The 19838-nt window shown below is 48.8% G+C and overlaps 1 protein-coding gene across 1 annotated transcript in view; it reads right to left on the reverse strand.

The window, feature by feature from the left end:
* Positions 1 to 19838, reverse strand: part of pacrg (PARK2 co-regulated) — a 129998-nt gene that overhangs the window by 52710 nt on the left and 57450 nt on the right. Inside the window, exons 3-4 of the mRNA XM_076018011.1 lie at positions 13041 to 13212; positions 5153 to 5302 (exon numbers count right to left, since the gene is read on the reverse strand). Of these exons, the coding sequence (XP_075874126.1) occupies positions 5153 to 5302; positions 13041 to 13212 (322 nt within the window). The remainder of the gene's footprint in view (positions 1 to 5152; positions 5303 to 13040; positions 13213 to 19838) is intronic.

Raw genomic sequence — 19838 nt, forward strand, 5'->3', positions numbered from 1 at the left:
TACAACAGCGCTGACAATAACTAATAAGAAGAAGTAGAACAATTACAACAACACCGACCAAATTGGTCATTAAACAAGCTCCAGTTTACTCAGCTGTCACTCAGCAAACCCTCTTTGCTTTTTTTCCCCCCGCCAAGATAAGTTCCCTCCCTTCAACTTCTGTTCAGAAGAGGAATTTGCTGCCTGATCGAGCACATCTCCCCTTCATGAGGAACTTTGTTGCCTTTCATTAGGGACGAGATTCATCACAGCGAGCAAACAAAAGGGGGTAAAAAAAAAAACAAAAAAAAAACAACAAAACTCTGCTGCTGCTGCATAAACACCCGGTGGCAAACACTGAAAAAGGCGCAAAGCAAACAAAGGGCCCGGCGAGCTGATTCAGGAGACAAAGGATCGCATGAAGGACATTGATACTGTCTGATTGCTCATTATTAAGCTCTTCAAAATGACACACGACTGCGCGAGTGGAAAAAAAAAAAACAGCTGTCTGGAAGTTAAACAGATGCTGCTTTCTCCTCGTCGCACAGCAGAGTCGCTATCTTGTTCTGAGCGCTCGAAGGAGGCGGAGCACGCAGGTCACGTCCAGACCAGATCAGACCGGACCGGACCGGACCGGACCAGACCCAACCGGACCAGACCAGACAGTCTGAGGTCCAACTTTCCATCCGATTGAAACGATACCGAAGGTTCCAGTTTCCAAATGACCAGCGCTGACCAGGAGATTAAAAAAAAAAAAGTCTCAGATAAGGGAGCCGCGTCAGAGCAATTTAACAGGTCGTGACCCTGTCTGGGAGCGGAAGCCACTGGGCAGGGGAGTGTGCACGCACATCCTGAGGGATGTGCCCCGTAGTGAGACGAGATGTGGTCCCAGCTGAGCTTGGAAACCGGACTCAACGGGCGGAGGCTGTCAGCCTAGCATCAGCGCTAACATCTGGGAAGACACTGGGGAGCTCTGTGTTGTTTGGTGTCATGAGTGGGGACAGAGATCGTCTTCGTCAGCGCACCAGAGAGGCACTCGGTTTGACTCGTTGATCCGGGAGTATGTTTGCAAAATGGCGAAATGCAGCCGTCTATTTTGGCCAACGAGTGCATCCTTTGCCACGCATTGCACCTCTGTGAATCAGTCACAGTTCACATGAATTACTCTGTAAATTTGGGTTAAGCATTATCCCAATTAAAAAGAAAAAAACAAAGACAGGTTAGAGTGCAAAGACAATAGTATGTTTTATTTAAAAAATAAAAATCAAATAAAAATTCCATAACAAACCAAGTATCCTGGATGAAGGACCAGATCATCAGTTCAACTGTAGCTTTCACATCAGTTAAATATTCACAAAGTAGATATATTTTTTTGGAATGTGTCAGTGAAAGGTGAAAGATTCACTCAACATTGGGCAAACCTTCTTCTGGTCTCAGTCACAACAGTAACTGAGCCGGTTACTCTAACTGTTTAATAATTACTGTAGCTACGAACTGAAACAGACAAAGCGAGAAAAAGCCTTCGGAGCTCTGTTCAAATGATGAAATGCTCCAGCTCTGGTAAAGCAGAACCATCCTGGTTGGGAGCCTTTCAAGAGGGACTTGCAGGAAGTCGGACTAAAAATGCCACACACATAATATTTCCTTTTGTTCTGTCCCCGCTAACAAGCAGAGTTCTCCCTAGCGCAGAAGAAAACTGTAAAGTTAGTCGCTCGCCTCAAAACGCTGTGGAGAAACCATCTGTTTTACTAAACTCTTGCCGTCATAATGCCTCTTTTTTATCCGGAGCACATTACCATTTTTATTGTTTGTTTTGGACGCCTGCCGCCCGTGGAGTTTTTACTCGCTGATGTACTTTTTTTAATTTTCCATTTTCCACAAACTGCTCTGAATTTTCCGAGAACAATTAGAATCGGAATCTGAGAGGCACCCCCCCCCCCGCATTCCCCCCTTGTTTGTTGCCTCTTTTGCTGCTGGTCGTTAGGACAGAGACAGAAATCTTTAGTCGACCCCGAAGCTAATGGCCGCACGCACGCGTACACAATGTCCAAGCGCGGCGCACAATGGCGTGCTTGTGGCTGCGGAGATAAGACGGATGCCATGCGGGCTCCGTGGGCAACGGCGGGAGAGGCGGGGCTTCGCCATACAAGACACTCCTCTGTACCTCCTCCGGGCACGTTCGCACAATGGCGACGACTGTATGCCGAAGCCCGCCAGGCGTGGGACGGTCGAGCTCGGAGGTGCGCACGAGCGAGACAACAGGGCCGAGTACGGCTCGGGCTTTGATATCGACAGAAATGAGCCGTGTTAAAAAAACAGACGGGAGACAGAAGACAAACACAAACAGAGGGAGAAAGAGACAGAGTGAGGGGGGGGGGGGAAACAAGGCTGCCAGAGGATAAAAACAACAACTGTGAGCCACAGACAAAGAACAAAGTCATCCAGCTCACAGAGTGTTTTGTCCCCAACAGAGGAATTATTTTTCTCTCCGTGAGAAGTCGTGCAGCTCTGTGACAGGGCGGTGCATTACGTGAACTGGAACAGAACAAAATACGATTCAAAGGTGCAATGTGACTCCCATTTTCAGATCTGCGTGATCTGGAATCCTGGTCTCCAGTGGCGCCGACCTCATCCCAGCCTCAAACCTCCACGGATCTCTGGGAAAAGAGCGTATTTAGCCCTCTGTTTACAGCCCCCGACTGCTTCCTGCTGTTGAGGACGGGCCAACAGAGCGCTGTCACTGACCCACATGAGGCATCAGTGCCCTCTGTGACATCACAAGGACTGCTTGTTTCAGTGCCTGCCTTCTGAAAACTGGAAGAAGATCATTTCAAGTGTGTTCGCCTCGACTCGGAACATTCATTCATTCATTTTCCATACCCGCTTAGTCCCGAGCTCAGGGTCACGGGGGTCTGCTGGAGCCTATCCCAGCTGTCTTAGGGCGAAGGCAGGGGACACCCTGGACAAGTCGCCAGTTCATCGCAGGGCCACATAGAGACAAACAACCATTCACACTCACATGCACGCCTACGGACAATTTAGAGTGTTCAATTGACCTCACATGCATGGTTTTGGACTGTGGGAGGAAGCCGGAGAACCCGGAGAGAACCCACGCAGACACAGGAAGAACATGCAAACTCCACACAGAAAGGTCCCAGGTCCGGGCCCCAGAATCGAACCCACAACCTTCTTGCTGTGAGGCGGCAGCGCTAACCACTGCGCCACCGTGTCGCCGACTCGGAACAAACACAACCAAAACAAATCTACGGTCAAACAAACAGAAACTATTCAGCTGACATCACCCTTTTTAAATGTCTAACATCTTTAATTTTCAGAGACTAGAACACACGGCCAGATCTCCATTCCAGCCCATTCCCCCTGTAGGGAATCTACAAAATAAACCTACCTCACCTCCGACACACGCTGATCTACATCAAACCGCCGTGACTGGAAGCAGACTGCACTACTTCATCAGGGCGCCTGCAAAGCGCCGAGCGTCGAGTGCGGAGCCTGGTCTTTTCCGGAGCTCCGGCAGCTGTGCGGAGCTCCGGAAGCTGCCGCTCTCCCAGGGAGAGGTCAACAGCGCGGACGCGTGCCAGGTGCGAGGTTGGCTGGCGCGGGTTTAATCGAAGTCCGCCAGAGGAGGCAGGTCGACGGAGCGCCGCTGCGGCTAGCGAGCGAAGATAAAACTATTCCTGGGTGGCTTTTTTTTTTTTTTTCCCCTCCGCCCCCCCCCTCCTCCCCTCTCCTCCCCCTGCCGTGCCGGCCGGCCGACCGACCGGCCGCTAAGCCTGCGCACTCGCCCAGGAAGTCGCGCTTCAAAGCCGTCCCGGGGATTGATTTGACAGCTAATTTACAGAGGAGATTTGCATGCGGCCGTGCGCTAATAAGGCCGGCTTTTCTCTTCCGTCCTTTGTCTTTCCGCCGCAATCCTCCCCCGCCCCCCCCCCCCCAACCCCCCCGCTGCCGCCGTCCTCGTTTCTCTCGGAGCCCACCAAACAGTAGCAGATAATGTGAGCGAATTAAGGAGACAAGAGATTCAAATTGGATATTGATTAAGAGACTAAAGCCTCGTGTGTGTGTCCCCCCGCCCCCCACCGTTAAGGCCTGTGTTTAAATGATTGATTCGCAATGTTGCTCACTCGCAGCGGCCGCGTGGGGACGATGATCGGCCGGTGAGTCGCGGGGGCGTGGGGTCCCCTGACGCGGTGTCACACCGCGCTAAACGCCTTTCACGCCGACGCACACAAAAGGGCTGCCGCCTATCCGACGGCGGATCTGTCCGTCGGCGTGTCACGCAGGTGGAGGTGCCGAGGGAGATCAAGGACGGAGGCTCCTTGACGGCGCCGCACAAAGAGGCCCGAGTGACGGCGGGCAGAGGACGAAACGGAGCTTCTGTGTCGGGCGGATTGTTCGGCTGGAGGGAGAGACGGGAAAAGACGGTGACGGGGGGGGGGGGGCTGTCATTCAGCACAATGGCAGCAAGGAGGAAAAAAGAGGACAAAACAGGAGCCGGATTGATGACGTTTGTCTGTTTTGGTTTTTTTTCAACGTTGAATTTTTTTTGTCGCACCAGTGAGGAAGGATTCAAAAGAAACACAAAAACAAAAACCTCTACAGATCTTTGAAAATACATTTTTCATATTTAGCCCACTGTTTGTAACCTCCTGCAAATAAACAAAGCATCAGTTTTATCTTCATGTTTGACTGCCTATGGTTGACCTTCTATATATTTCCAAGATTTGGGCTGAAGGTGCTAAAGTTTTGTGCAACAAGGCAACGCGGAGTTTTCTCATCTCTGGCGAGTTCACTGACCTGCTCCAGACATGTACACAGACAGACAGACAGACAGACATATATATATATATATCATTAGAAAACACCTTCAAAGTGATTTTTTTTTTTCATAATCGAGGACCTTGAACACCCGCAAGGCGCTCCAAAGAATCGAGCGGCTCGGCGGAATCGTCTCACCGGCGGCTGCGCTCTACCCATGAACACCTTCCAATCTCTCTGACAGGCTTTTGAAAGCGTTCTTCAAATAGCTGTCATGGCACAAAAGCGAGAGAGGGACAAGCCGGCGCGAAAAAAAAAAAAGAAAACTGGCACCTCGCTGAAGTGGCTCACGACGACGGGTGGCGCGACGGGCCGCCTGCACACGGCTACGACTCACTGTTCTTGTTTTTGAAGATGTTGAAGACGGGGAGGATCTGCCGGTAGTAGGGCACCAGCGCTTCTCCCACCAGGTCGGCCGACATCACCAGGTGCTGCAGGACCTTCAGGGTGGTGCAGATCACCTGGCGGTTTCTGGTGTTCAGGGCGTCTGCGGAGGCAAAGGCAAAGAGAGGAGGGGTTGGTCAAAGACGGAAGCTGCCAGCATGGACGCCCCCTGCAGAGAGAAAAAAAAAAATTCACTTCCATTCCAGCCAGTCGCTGCAGCTCCACTGCACGCTTTGCAGGTCTCTGCACTGCCGGTTTGCATTAGATGCACCAAAGAGGAAATTAAAGACTCATATCGTCAAGCAAATAAAATAAAAATACACACGTCAGGGTTTTTATTCCAAATGCAATCTACGTTTTATTCAATACAATCGAAAAAAAAAAGTACCACAAAGTTAACAGGACTTATTAGTGCTTACTTTAGCATGTTATAGCAATTTTTATAATATAGATGAGGATAGTCAAGCAAACCTCGAAATAAGCTGTTGTTAACATCTAGGAAGTACGTATGTGTTTCATATTCATGATGGTTGTTGGATAACAGACAGTTCCAGTGTGTCGTTGCCTCTCTCCTGTGACCTTGTGATGTCTGTGACCTCGAAACGCCTGCAGCGGCTGCTTCTTGCCACTGTGGCTGCCTCTGGAGCCGTCCACTGTCACAGAGGCATAATGTGGAAATTGCGGATGATGGCGGAAACTGGATTCACAGGATTTGTTGGGGTTTTTTTTTCGTTCAAATGATCCCAACCATGATGTCACAAAACTAAATCCGAACCCCATTGCATGAAGCCTTTATTTTCAAAAGCGCTTCCTTTGCTGTTGTAGTTTGAACTACCTGAATGGCTGTGTGAGAGGGTTTAGCCTCTGTCTGCATTTAGCTTCATCTTTCACATAACAAGATAACGAAGTGGTGATGATGATGATGATAATGATGATGATGATGATGATGATGATGATGATGATGATGACGGTCGTTGTTGAAAGCCTGGTAGGTTCAACTACAAAACTACAGAGGCTAGAGGGAACTAAAATTTGACGTGGCTGTGTCTTGAGGGATCTCGATGAACCTGCAAGTGGCCCCATGTCTCTAGGACAAAGTTGACTTTTGACCCCATAGACTTGCATGGCATTAGGGCAGTGGTTCTCAAACTTTCTCTGTCACGCTCCACCTTGGAGGAAGAACGATTTTCATGCAAACCAACATTCTTTTTTTTTTTTTATCATTTCACATTCATTTCACTTTTCTCTTCATTTATGAAATCATTTATTTTGTACAAATAAACAACTTTAGCAAATCACTCTTTGTGACATCAAATCCTGAACATTAATTTTTAAACAAGAATACTCCTTTCACTTTTCTCCTGTGCAAATAACTTTTTTTGGGCAAAACCCTTTTGTAACATCCACCATCCTGGCCTCGCTGTGAAACAACACAGCTTTATGTTGTGCTCCCATCTCCTCACAAAGTGCAGAGAATAGCCCGCGCTTCCTGGGGTCTTGTTTTGATGAAACTGACCACCTCAACAACATCAGTCATGCGACAACATCACATTTTCTACCTGCCACACGGGATGACGTTGAGCGTTGCGTGCGCTAAGTCATAATATCGCTCCAGTCGCGGCGTAGATCACGTACTGATGCAAAGGTGTTTGATTACGTTCTATCAGCGCTGGAAAACTGTTCATTGTCCTCTGGCTTTTTCGCTCACGGCTCACGCATTAGAAAGAAAATACACCAGACGCCGAAACGATCACAAACACTGGATTACAAACATCGACCAACACAATTTCTGCTTTCTTTGCACTCGCTTTATGTAATAGATTTTTTTTTTGGACGTGACCTTCTGCATCGGTGTTGACCTCAGCGTCACACTGCGAGAGAACATGACCTGTGATTGGGTGCTGACGCAATCAATGCACTACCCGTGTTCTCCCAAGAGAGACCCATGTGAAGGTGTTCAAAGAAAAACACATTTTGTTCACATTTCAGATGATCGTTCTTGATCCTAAAAGCAGCGAGTCGCTGCCATGCGATTGGCTGATTCGCTAGTTCCCCACTACCCGCCTAATAAAGCGGTCGGTGAATCTATGCCTTTGACAGCTGCTCCGTGTTCTGCCTGGACGTGGCTGATGTTCCAGTGATCGCTAAAAACGGACAAAACCTTGAATAACCAACCTCCTCCTTCTGCTCCGTCGAGCAACGCTAAAGCTCCACTCAGTGATTGAGACAAAAAAACGTCTTTCGACAGCGCAGGAGGAGGAAGAGCACAGCGTGAAACCGAGAGCTGAGAGTCGACGGCTCCGCTCGCTCCCACTTCGCTGTGAGGAGGCAGGCTGAGTGTGCAGCGCGCGGCTTCAAGCCAGCCAATAAATGTGCTGCTTCCGCCCGGCGCGCCGGCAAAATGCATTGCGGCTACCTGCGAGTGGGCCTTCTGCAACAAATCAGTATCAATTTAAACCCATGATTTATTGGTCCGTCCAAAGGCAGCGCAATCCAATTTTCTAAATGTCTCCACCCACCGACGTCCAAAGTCATTTTTGTCACCGCTGCCTCTGCATGATAGCATAACATCGCACCATACGTCTGCCGTCCATACTGCCCCCCCCCCACACCCCGTGTTTATTTTCTGTTTACTGCAACCAGCCAATAGCATCTGCTGTGGCCCCGGAGCGATTGATATTGATTGATGCTCATTCCGCATGCGTGATTCCACGGAGGGCCCTGTTGGTTTAAAGTTAACTCATGATTTTTGTTTTTCTTTCTACCTGTCGGATATCTCTGTTGCTGGCTCTACTCTTCTGGAGAGCATTTACTAACACGCTCTTCTGGCTCTCTTTTTTTTTGGTCTTAGTAATCAAATAAATCATCAGGAAGCTCAAACCTGCCGCTTTTGCAGGAAGCTGTAAACAGAGGGCGACATTGAATGAAAGCTAAAAATGCAGTTTCCTGGAAATCTGCTTTTATTATTGTTGGAGCAAGGCTGCTCTCCTGGGGTCTAGGGGGAGAAAAAACTGGAAACCTTTAAAGTTTAAAACAATCAATTTCGTCAGTCAGTCTCTCAAGGGTGAAATCGTCTCGAAACATCTGCGAGTGGCGACACCAGAGGCCGAGAATAAAGCCTTCGCAGAACACAAACGGCGAACAAGCAATGTCTCCTTTATTCATACATTGTGCCGTTTCCTTCTGGTAATAGCTGCCATTGAATTACATTCTACCACTGGCCTCCTGGAGCGCACAGCCGTAAAAACCGGCGGCACAAAGAGAGCAACAGCGCGAAAACATTGTGTGACGATAAGTGAAGCGTTTTAAAGAGCGCGCAGCATCACCCGCTGAATGTGCTAATACAGCTCACACACACACACACACACACACACAGTAACAGTGCATTGCATGGTGAGACACAACTCACACAAGCGATGCGGCCAAATGTCGTTGGCTGCCATGTGAGCAAAGCGGCAAAATATTCATGACGGCAAAGCAGATTTTTTTATGATGTACATTTTTCCAACTGCTAGCTGACACTAATAATAAGCCGAGTCAATGCAAGACGACTTGCTGAATGTCAAAGTTGAACATCAGAAATGGGAAGAAAGGGGATTTGAAGTGACTCTGAACGTGGTGAGCTTGGCTCTTGGCTGCAGGTCTGGAGTGTTTCACCAACTGCTGCTGATCCACTGGGATCTTCACCGCATCACAGCCATCTCCAGGGTTCACAGAGAAACAGGAACTAGAAACAAACCAGCAACCAGCAAATCAGAACAGAACTCCCAACACATCTAACATTGAAGCGGTGTTCACAAGGTGTCGCTAATAAAGCGGCCAGAGTGTGAACAACAAAAATTATTCATAAGAGGAATTTTACTCCATCTTGCAAACCACATCAGCAATGCGTGTGTGTGTGTGTGTGTGTGTGCGTGCGTGCGTGTGTGCGCGCGCACGGTTGCATTCGTCCAGCAGGCGGCAAATGATGCTGAACGGGCAAAAGCCATTGTGCCTCCCGCCACCTCCGCCTCTCAGCTGCCAGACAGCCGGAGATCTCCGCCACCGCCTCCGCCATGTGGGGAACAACGAGGGGAATTTCAAAAACCTACATAACAAACAATGAAATTCTAATTACCAGCCAGAGCAAACAATTTTCCCCACGCTGTGACATTTGGACCAGCGAGCTGTTCAATTATTCATCGCCACTCGCCTTACGTACGCACACCAAAAAAGAAAAGGAGGGATGGGGGCGGGGGGGAGGGGGGGCGGGGGGGGGCGGGGGGGGGGGGCAGAGGATAAAATTAAAATAACAAGAGAGAAGACGGTCGAGGGTCTGATACGTAAAAACTGGAACAAAACCCGCGCTGGGACAAATCTGAATTAATGTCGTCAATCTAAGCGTACCTGGACCCGATTTATATTCAGTGTGATAATCAAACGGCGCCGACCTTGTGTCCCACTTCCTGTGTGATGTCAGAGGTAGTGCGCCGGCGCCGAGCGCTCGCTAGGGAAGCGTTCTTACTTTACTGCGTGAATGTAGAAGACGTTGCGGTGCAGAGGCATAAGTCAGAACGCTCTGAAATCCGACTTCCTGTTTGAGAGTGAGAGCCTGCCAGTGACATCACAACAACTGCATCTTCCGGCGCCGCCATCAAGTTTAGCTCACGGGCCCTTTTAGCTTAAGATAGAAGATGTCATGTCCTTGTTCAATTTTAAAGACACTTATTTATCTAAAGAATAACATTATGCAAGCAGCTACGTTTGTTTTTACATTTTTCCAACTCATCTAAAGGGGCAATCTCTGTGTAAACGAAGTGAATTTGAAATTGGCTGTGGTGCTCCAGTGGTCTTACTTCTTCTGGGTTAGAGCCTCACATTACATATGCATATGAATCTCTGCCTCCTCCCGCCCTCTTGGAGAAGTTGCCCCACCACCGTTATAAATAGCGAGAAAACAAGCGGTCAAATGTGCCGCAACTTCAGAGTGCACATGCAAATAGCATAAAACGAGCTGCAAATGCATGCTAAATTTAAGCCGGGTATAACCCTAAATCTAGAGAGTTCCCTTTTATGACCAGAACTGTTAGAGTGTCATGTTTCCAAGGGGACAAGTATCACTGACGGACCTGCAACCAACTCAGAACTGCTGATAACTGCGTTATTGATTAAGTCGTATTTTAACTGTCTTTGATGAATACAACTGAAAAAAAAAGGTCTCACATGTGGTAGCAGAGTTCTGCGTTGAAGGCTGGTCCGTCACTAATAGCGGCCCCCTTGGAAACGCAACATGGGAACAGAGTTCCAGTAACGGTTTAGGGTTTTATCCAGCACGATTCTAACTAACGCTAGCGTGCCCAGCATGTTCACTTCACTCACATGTTGTGCTCAGCAGCGCCCCCTAGCTGTGAAAAAAGACGATTTATTGCCACTTTGAGGTCATCTCTCAGACATTGGGCTGCTGGATGAACAGCAGCACAAATGTGCGACGTGGAGTCAGCGAGGACGGGGCGTTTAATGTCAGCCGCAGCCTTCTTCATTGTGCATTCCCACCGGGTGACCCGCAGTCATCATCAAAATTCACCGGCGCCTGACGTGACTCAGTCACTTTGCAGATAAGAGCCTGGCCAGACACACAGTAGATGTATTAACGTCGGGGGGGGAGAGAAAAAATATATATCTGGCCGCTTCACTCTTTTACCCCTCCCACCATCCCTCCTTCCTCTTCATCCTTCAGCCCTTTTGAAAAATAATTAATCGGCAACAGAGATGCGTGTGGCGGCTTCGCCTTGTGGGAAGCAAATCAGCCCTGATTTTTTTTTTTTTTTCCTTTTTTATTGAACCAAGAAGTTCATAATAATAATAATAATAAGGAGGAGGAGGAGAAGCAGGTGGTTGAAAATTCCATCACCGCCGCCTGCGTGCATGGAGAAGCGGAAGCGTCACCTTCGGTCGGGGCCTCTGGCAGAGAGAACAGACGCGATGGAAAGGCTCCAAACTTATGAAATACCGACTAAGTTTCTAATTAAGGATGCACCAATACCACCCTTTTGCAGAACGAGTAGAGTACGAGTACCTGCATTTCAGCACTCACCTGATACTGATACTGAGTACTTCATAAGACCATTACACGTCATAGAATGACTTTGATTCTTGTTCGTTTCCCCCAGATGTTCTGCTGTCTGTCTTTGTTTGTGACTGTCACAAGTTTCACTGCGGTACAAACACAAATTTGACAAAATCTACTGAGACAATGAATCATCTGGACCTGGGTTCGGCTCGTGCAGGCGTGGAAGAGCAACGCTGGCGGTTCACAGCGGGAGGCGTGTCGGCGGCAGCTCTCCGCGCTCGTCTTTTGTCGCTTCCACCAACATATTTTTGCGTCTGTGTTTCTGTTGCACTCCTGCTCGTTGCTGGCAGTCACACCCCTCTACCCAATCACACGCGCGCGCGCGAGCCCGTGTGCTGCCAGCCAACTGCCCATGACATGAACACTATCCCCGTCTCGACTCGGCGCCACTTAAAGGCTCCCACTTTGAAACTGACACTCGGCTTGGCAGCGGCGCCGAGCGAAAGTTAGCGCGCGCGTGCACGTGTGTGTGTGTGTGTGTGTGTGTGTGTGTTTGAGGAGAAGATGAGAGACACTGTGTTTTATGTGTCCATCCTGAAATTTCAAACAAAAGCCACTGGATGCATCCTTGCAACCCCGTACACATCCCCCTCAACACACACACAACCTCTCTCTCTCTCTCACACACACACACACACACACACACACACACACACACACACACACACACACACACACACACAGGGATGCTTCTGATTTCTATTTTGAAAGTGTCACGAGACGTGCCCTCTTCACCTTCCTCCCACTGCCAACGCCTGTGTGTGTGTGTGTGTCTGTGTGTGTGCGTGTAGTGGAGGTAAGTAGCCTCAACACAATGACACAGTTAAATGTGGCGTGTCACCACATTGCACACGGCAGATTATCAGGTCCGCTTTTAGAGCCGCTTTCTTCCGGCAAACACAAAAACAAGGACGCTTCAGCCCCCCTCTGGCACCCCCCCCCCCCCTCCACACCGCCACCCCCAGGGGGTTAATGTAATAACAGGAGGAGTGTGACTGCAATGTGACGGCAGTGTGACCGAATAAGGACTCGTCTCAGACGCGACTGCGCGCGCATTAATGCTGTCGCTAGCGTGTGAGACAGGTGAGTCTATTCCTGGTCGGGGGCCGTTGCCTCATTGTGCATGAGGCCCCGCAGCTCCCTGGCTGTCTAAACTGTGACTGATAAATGTGGAATACTGGTTTAAAGTCAATTGGTGTTCACTTTGATTGCAAAGTTAGCCAACATCAGGTTTCTAACCAGCTAAATGATGCCTTTTAATCCCCACCACCACAACCACCACGCCGCCATCCCCCACAACCCTCTTCAGTCTTATTAGCGCGACGTCTGAATGCAACAATATTGCAGAGCAGTGAGATTGCGGCAATTAAATGACGGCATCTCTAATTGTTTATTAGAGCCGAGACAAAACGCCGGGACCGACGAGATTTTCTCCGATGTCAATCAGCCATTAAAAATCGTAATTGTTCCGCGCAGGCCTTTTTTTTTTCTCTTCCTGAAAATGTATGCAAATGAATTAAAAAGAAGAAGCTGCCTTTTTTTTTTTTTTTTTCCCCTGAAGCGACGAGTAGTTGGTTGTTTATTAATTGTCGCAAATGTGCTGTGATAATGTGATCATCTCGTTGCCTCAAGAGGAAAAAAGAAAAGAAACGCAGCCCCGGTGTTTGCTACGTGTTAGCATGGGCGGCAGTGGGGCAGGCTGAAGTTGATGGAGGTGAAGGTGGACTCTTACTCTTGATGGGGATGATGAGCTGCGGGACGACGGGGAGGATCTTGGGGCCGCCGTGCTCCAGCATGTCGTGGACCCCCTGCCGTGCCAGGACCTCGTACGGGTGAGCGGTCTCGCACAGGCCGTCGAAGAACAGTGGCAGGAAGTGGTGGTAGTCCAGCTTGTCGATCTCCACCTGAGGACAAACAACAGTCGGCGTTACGGGCGCCGCCGGCTGCGTCTTTAATCCGCGCAGGCTGGGAAAACAGAGCGAGGCAGGGTTACCGTCCTTGGCCCAAAGGCGTTTGGTGAAGCACAGAGTTATTGACGGAGGCAGAGGCGGGAGAGGCAGCGGCAGAACTTTGTTTGCACAATTGCAAGCTCTTTCAGGGAAGCTAACAATGCCAATGCAAAGTTTCTCAAATCTACTGTTTTGTTTTGTTTCTTTACTACTGCTGACTTCAGTTCAGCGTGCTCTGCTAAAACGTTAGCCAGAGTTGTAATTCAGAGGAAGTCAGCCAACATGCCAAGAGGGACGTCTTGGTCCGTCTGACTTCTTCACGCGACATTGTCCACAAATGGTGGCAGCTGTTCCATATCCGTTACATCCTTGTTTGCAAAGTGGAGGTTCGGCGGGGGCAGAGAGTCGGATTGTTTTGGTGTGCATGCGGTGAAAAACTATCTAGCAGATGAATAACATCAAACCAGCCCAAATAGAAGCTCGGCTGAGGTGGCCGCATACAGCTGATGCCTTCGCTCCAAGGAAGCTGCTAGAGCCCAGACTGCAACAGATATTTTTGGCTGAGTCTGCTCGAATTTTAAACTTTTGTCCTTTCAAATCTTTGGCTCATGGGCTCGTACTTAGTCAGACGCAAATATTAGCTGGATTACAACGACTTGGCAAACATTACACTGGGAGTATTAGAGAAAGTGAAGAACAGCTTTAGCTCCTTTTGCCCTTCCACTTTGCTTTTGTCCTTGGCGTCGTGCAACATCTAAAGGTCTAACACTCCCTCCCCTTCTCACAGCCATTTATAGACCCCGCAATAAACACATACATGCTCACACACACACACACACACACACACACACACACAGCAAACGGCATGGGGGGGCAGCTGTTCAGGAGATCGTGACACGGCGGCATGTGGCATCTTGCGGAGTGACGTGTTAACACCTGTTTGGACTGGGGTTTTTTTTTTGTTTTTTTTTTCCGGCGACGGGCGGGGAAGGCTCGCTAGCTCGCTCGCACACTAATCAGGGACCAGACAAAGCTTTGTGTCCGACTGCGGAATCGCGGCAAGACTTTGATGTCTCGGCGGCTGAGCGTCGGAGGCTACCGTGTGACAAATTAAAGCGAAGTCTTTCATGTCCGCGAGGCCGTTAGCGGAGAGCCACTCGAGCACCGCGGCGCCCGAGGCCGTCCTTGAGACGAAATGCGGGGGGGGGAGTAACGCACATGTCTGAGTGTGTGCGTGTGTGTGTGTGTGTGTGTGTGTGTGTGTATGTGTGTGTGTGTGTGTGTGTGTGTGTGTGTATTAGATGCATTTGTCTCTGCAGCTGTAACAAGGCTGCCAGCTGTGGGGCTGCATCCCAATGGCACTATTGTTGAGCGCCGGGGTGAGAGGTTGAATGGGTGATTCTGTTTTTCATGAAAGGTAATCCCTTCAGTACGGAAAGCAAATAGCCAGCCGGCAGCAGCCGGCGGTCCTCCATGGACAGCTGAAGACATAGGGAGACGCACATAGCAGGAGACACACGCAGACACACACACACACCCTGCTGAGTCGCGCCGATTCGCGCTCAAATGTCATCCAGGCGGTGGCGCTTGCCGCTTTCAAGTCGCCAGTCAGATGTGCTACTTCAAAGCGGTGCTGGACTTGGGTAACCCCCCAACACACACACACACCCATCCTCCCCCACGCCCCCGCCTGCCCTCCCCGTGACCACCACCACCGGTGACACTGGCGGAGGGGACGGGCGAGACAGCCGGGAGCTCGTGCTGAAACGCGGCTGATTGCTTCGAGGTAATTTGTCCGAGCCAACCTTGACCTTTCCCGGTCAAGGTCGTCATTGCGAGCCGGGGGAGCTCGGGGGAGGAGAACAAAAGCAAACATGAGCCTGTGGAGAGGGGGGGGGGGGAGAGGCGCGATGATGCAAGAGAGCGGCTCCGTTTAAAAATTCTGCCTCCCAATTGAGGTTGAAAATTCTGAAAACGCATTTCCCGGTATTGGATTCTGTGCGTCGACAGCAAGGTGGCTGGGCAGAGAAGGACAGAGGGGATTCGATGCTGAAAGGCTCCGTTTGCTGCGTATTCGAGGTGGATTCCGTTGCGTTCCTCTCGTCTGCATCAAACACGTTCCACTGCGCGTTCCTCGCAAACGAGCGTGAACCTCGGTGGGCATCAAAAGCTCCGCTTACGTCTCGGGATAAAAAGCACGGGCAGGTCATATTTTTAAACCCACGATAAACGTGGCTCCTTTATTTGTTTGTTTGTTTGTTTTCCTTGCAGAGACGCGATCGCTGCCCCCCTGCTGTGAGGATGGGATGTTGCAGGAATAATGACCCGGGAGCATTAGTGAAGGAGAAGGAGAAGCTTGAAGCTGCTCACAATGAAATCACATAAAAAGCGGCTGAGGATCCTGGTTATCGCCCAAGAGTTGGTGACAAACAGCAAACTCCTTCCACAGTGCGCAAACACACGCGCTCACACACAAACACACACGCGTACGGAATGCTAACGAGCAGCCGTTGCACAGCGGTAACTCTTGCATCCGTTATCGATTGTCCGCCCAGGTTTGTTTGTCTTTGGGTGCCTATGGGAATCCCCCCTGGAGTCCGGGGAGTCAATGAGAGCGGAGCACGGCAAGACTATCAGCCAAGTAGCAGCAATTAGCCCGGGGACACAGACCCGCGTGTCTCTTCTGGTCAGCGTCGCAGGCAGCGGCGAGACCGGGAGGGAGTCTGGGGAGAAGCTGGTGCTCATTAAAGAGCAGCGACAGACGCCCCTGACAGGCGCAGGAGGAGGGAAAACAGCAGGTTGCCACTTTAAATACACAATACCTGGACGTGACAGAGTGTGACTTGACTCTGTGTGCGTGTGTGTGTGTGTGTGTGTGTGTGTGTATGTGTGTGTGTGTGTGTGCGAAGCGGCATGTGTGAACATGTGTTTTTATTTTTTTTTCATGTGCAGGATTCATCCATGCAGCACAGTGGCCTGCAGCTCGGTTGAGCTAAGTTGAATGCTACCCAGTAAAAGCGACACTTAATAATAAATAAAAATATGTATATACATATCCAGTATATGTGTATGCATATATATATATATATATATATATACATGTACATTTAGACACTTCTGTTCCAAGGTCATAGGTGTTGTGTGTTCAGAGATGCTATTTGTCGACCTTGGTCATAACCAGGAGCTCTTTGAGCTCCTGTCGCCTTTCTGTGATCCCCAACCAGTCTGACCTCTGACCCCTGGCATCAACCAGGCATCTTCCTCCACACAGCTGCTTCTGCTGCTCACTGGGGTTTTTTTTTTTCTTTCTTTGTGAACCCCAGAAGTAAGTTGCGATGCGGTGACGATCCCAGTAGCTCACCCTCTGTGACATCACAAGGGGCTCTTTTCGCACTCACACACTTTCTGAAAAAGTGAAACAACGAGAACAAGTTAAGGGCGGATTTTTTTTTTTTTTTTTTCATTTGTGGCGAGTTCACTGACAGGCAAGATGCGAATTATTGTAAGAAAACACTGGTAGTGTGTGTGTGTGTGTGTGTGTGTGTGTGTGTGTGTGTGTGTGTGTGTGTGTGTGTGTGTTGGTGAGGTGGGGGCATGGGGGCGGGGGGGGGGGGGGGGGTGCTCTGCCTGAGATGGGACCTTTGCGTTAAAATAGTCTGCCAGGCGTCTCGGGCTCCAACCTTCGCTGTCAGGGTAAAAGCACAGCTCACAGACTCCACACCCAGGTGACAGCCTGCCAGCTGTTTGAAAATGAAGCCTTTTTAATTATGACGCCGCGGCGACTCGAATTGGTTCGTGTCAGCACAAGAGCAGGTTGCCGTATTTGGATGCTGTCGGCAAGACGAGCGCTGAGAGGAAATAAAAAACAGTCCACTGCCGATTGGACTAACTTAATGCGAGTCGCTGGTTGGACAGCCAGCGCGCCGCATGCACCTGTGGAGGCCGGATTTGTGTGAAACGGCGAGACGGGAGAGAGACTTCAGCAACAGATGTGAATTTTAAAGGCTTGTACGCTCCAAGGATGCAGGTGACACACAAGGATCGGGAGGAAACAGTGGCTGTTCCTTGAGAAATCTCAGGAGGGAGAGAGAGAGAGAGAAGCCTTCTTGCTTCTTTCTGTGGTTCTGACAGCGGGGTCTGAGGATCGTCTGCACAAGTTAATTGTCTCCCGTCTACAGAGGTGGCAAAAGCATTCACATTCTGTGCTTCAGTGAAAATATGGATATTAGTGTAAGAAATACCGTGGTCAAAGTCAGTACTCATTCAATTCCTACGCTCAAGTAAAAAAAAAAAAAGGACAGGTTCTGAAATCGACTGAGGTGAAAAGTTAAAATTATTTTCTTTTGCAGTTATTGGAACGCCGTTGATAAGCGGCACTACCCTAAAATAATGTCCCTCCAAAATTTGATGCACTTTGACATTGAACTATACAACAACATTGTTCAAATAGCTTCATTTCAAGCAACAACGATCATTAACAATAATTAAATGTTGTCTTAAAGAGAGGATGTATCCCTGAAAATTTTTTAAACACAAAAGCAACAAGCATGTTAGATATTTGTGTAAATGCACAAAGGAAAAGTCTGGCCGTCTCCTTCACAGAGCCGCAGCCACCACGGAGGAGGAAAAGGCTTTTCTCAGGCGAGGCCTTCAGCTTTGTCTGGAGCTGTAATAGATTTGATTAATTTATTCACCCCAATCCCCGTCTCCGCTCAACTCGTGCCACAGGTGTAACGAGCCCCTCCGGCCAAAACATTTCCAGAAATCAGTTTCCCGCACGGCCGCTCACACCGCGCCACATTAAGACGCGGACAGGGGAGCGTTTTGACTTTCTCGCCGGTTACAATGAGAGGAGCGGGACGGAAATAGGCAAAAGATGAGTGCAGGGAAGAGCAGTGAGTCACTCCCGCTATCTCCCCTGACAGCTGTTTCCATCTAACAAGCGTGCAAGTGTGCTCCATTCCAAGCGCTAGCAGGAGAGCACGCGGTGTCAATTGAAATGATGCCCAACACGAGCTGGATGAGAACTTTTTTTTTTTTTGCGTGTGGCTTCAGTTGTGGTTCAAAAGCAGGACACAGGGAGTTGTGAATTCCATGAGAACCCCCTGTGGAGCGCACACACCGACATGCACGCACACTCTGATCTTATTTCTTTTTTTTATTTTTTTGGAATGCGGTCACGCCTGCAGTCCCAAACGGTGCGCCGGGGGATAAAAAGCAGGCTGTATTATTGGAGGGACAAATATTAGCCGGGGTAATTGAAACGGTGACAGTGCAGCCGACTTTGTAGTTTTCTAACGTTGTTCTGAAAAGATAATGAAAATAGATTTTTTTTTTTTTTTTCACCCCTGCGTTCCTTGCTCAAGCAGAAATTCTCTAAATGTGGTCCTTTTGAGGACATGAAGCAAGTGACAGACAGGGAAAATCGGTTGTAATTTGGTTGCAATAAAGTCCGACATAAATGCAGCCTTATTGTGTTTGTTTCATTTATGGAAAAGTTTGTTTCATTCTGCCAGTTTATCTCCATTTAAAAAAAAATATATAAAAAAAAAAACACTTGGTGCATCCTTTCGCTTGAAGCAACCACAGAATTATTTTGAAAAACAAAAATACAGAGAGACAGAAATGACGTTCTGATAAAGGAATACAAAGGAAGAGGAAGTGAGAGAGAAAGAAGAGAGACGTCTCCCGTTTTAGAAGTCAGCAGAGCCCCCGGGGACTACTGGTTACTGGACAGACAAGAAGAGAATCGTAGCTGGAGGTTAGAAAAGAAATCGGAGTTTGGGATAGAACAGCCAGAACCTAAAAGTTGTCGACACACAGTTGGATGAATTTTTGATATAGGAAAAAAAATATGGTAGTCGCACAGTTGAAACGCTGTCACAACCGACATTCTTTGTGATGATTTCACAAGGATTTAGTGAGGCGTTCAGATGATTTCATCATATCAGTGAGAGAACTGCGCTGCACCAAGCCTTTCAAACCATTTTTAATTCATATCCGTCAACATCTGTTGTGAGTAACATTAATAACAAGTTATTATTTTGTTTTTCATTGTTTTTGACTGTTGTAAAGCACTCTGAGTTACATTTTGCTCTGTAAACAAAATTTGATATAATCAGGATTATTCTTCTTTCTACTCCCTTTTCTTTCCATATTCTGGTAATGTTGTCACTCACTCACTCAATCAATCAATCAATCAATCAATCAATCAATCAATAAATAAAGATTTGCTATCCCAATCAGATTCAGCCAACAGGCCTTTTGTGACACATGCGCCTCGCGTGAGCTTTGGCATTGGAAACATAGATTAAAAAATTAAAAATAAAAAAACAACATGAAAAGTGTGAGTTCAAATTAAGTGCACGACGCCTTAACCCCCCCCCCCCCCCCCAAAAAAAAAAACCAAACAAACAGTGTCACACTGTGGGATGTTTCCAGTGGCTGAGCTCCACCAGCTAATGGCGGGACCGGGTCCGTGTCCTGTGTTTTTATAAGCCGCGGTCGGCCGCTGCTCTCGGCTTCCAGTGATTACAGCCAAGCAGCCGAGCTCGACGACACACAGGCAAAGTGTAATCAAG

This window comes from Nelusetta ayraudi, unplaced genomic scaffold, assembly GCF_046127955.1.
Source record: "Nelusetta ayraudi isolate G7.1 ecotype Tasmania unplaced genomic scaffold, CSIRO-AGI_Nayr_v1 ptg000007l, whole genome shotgun sequence".
Taxonomy (NCBI): Eukaryota; Metazoa; Chordata; class Actinopteri; order Tetraodontiformes; family Monacanthidae; genus Nelusetta; species Nelusetta ayraudi.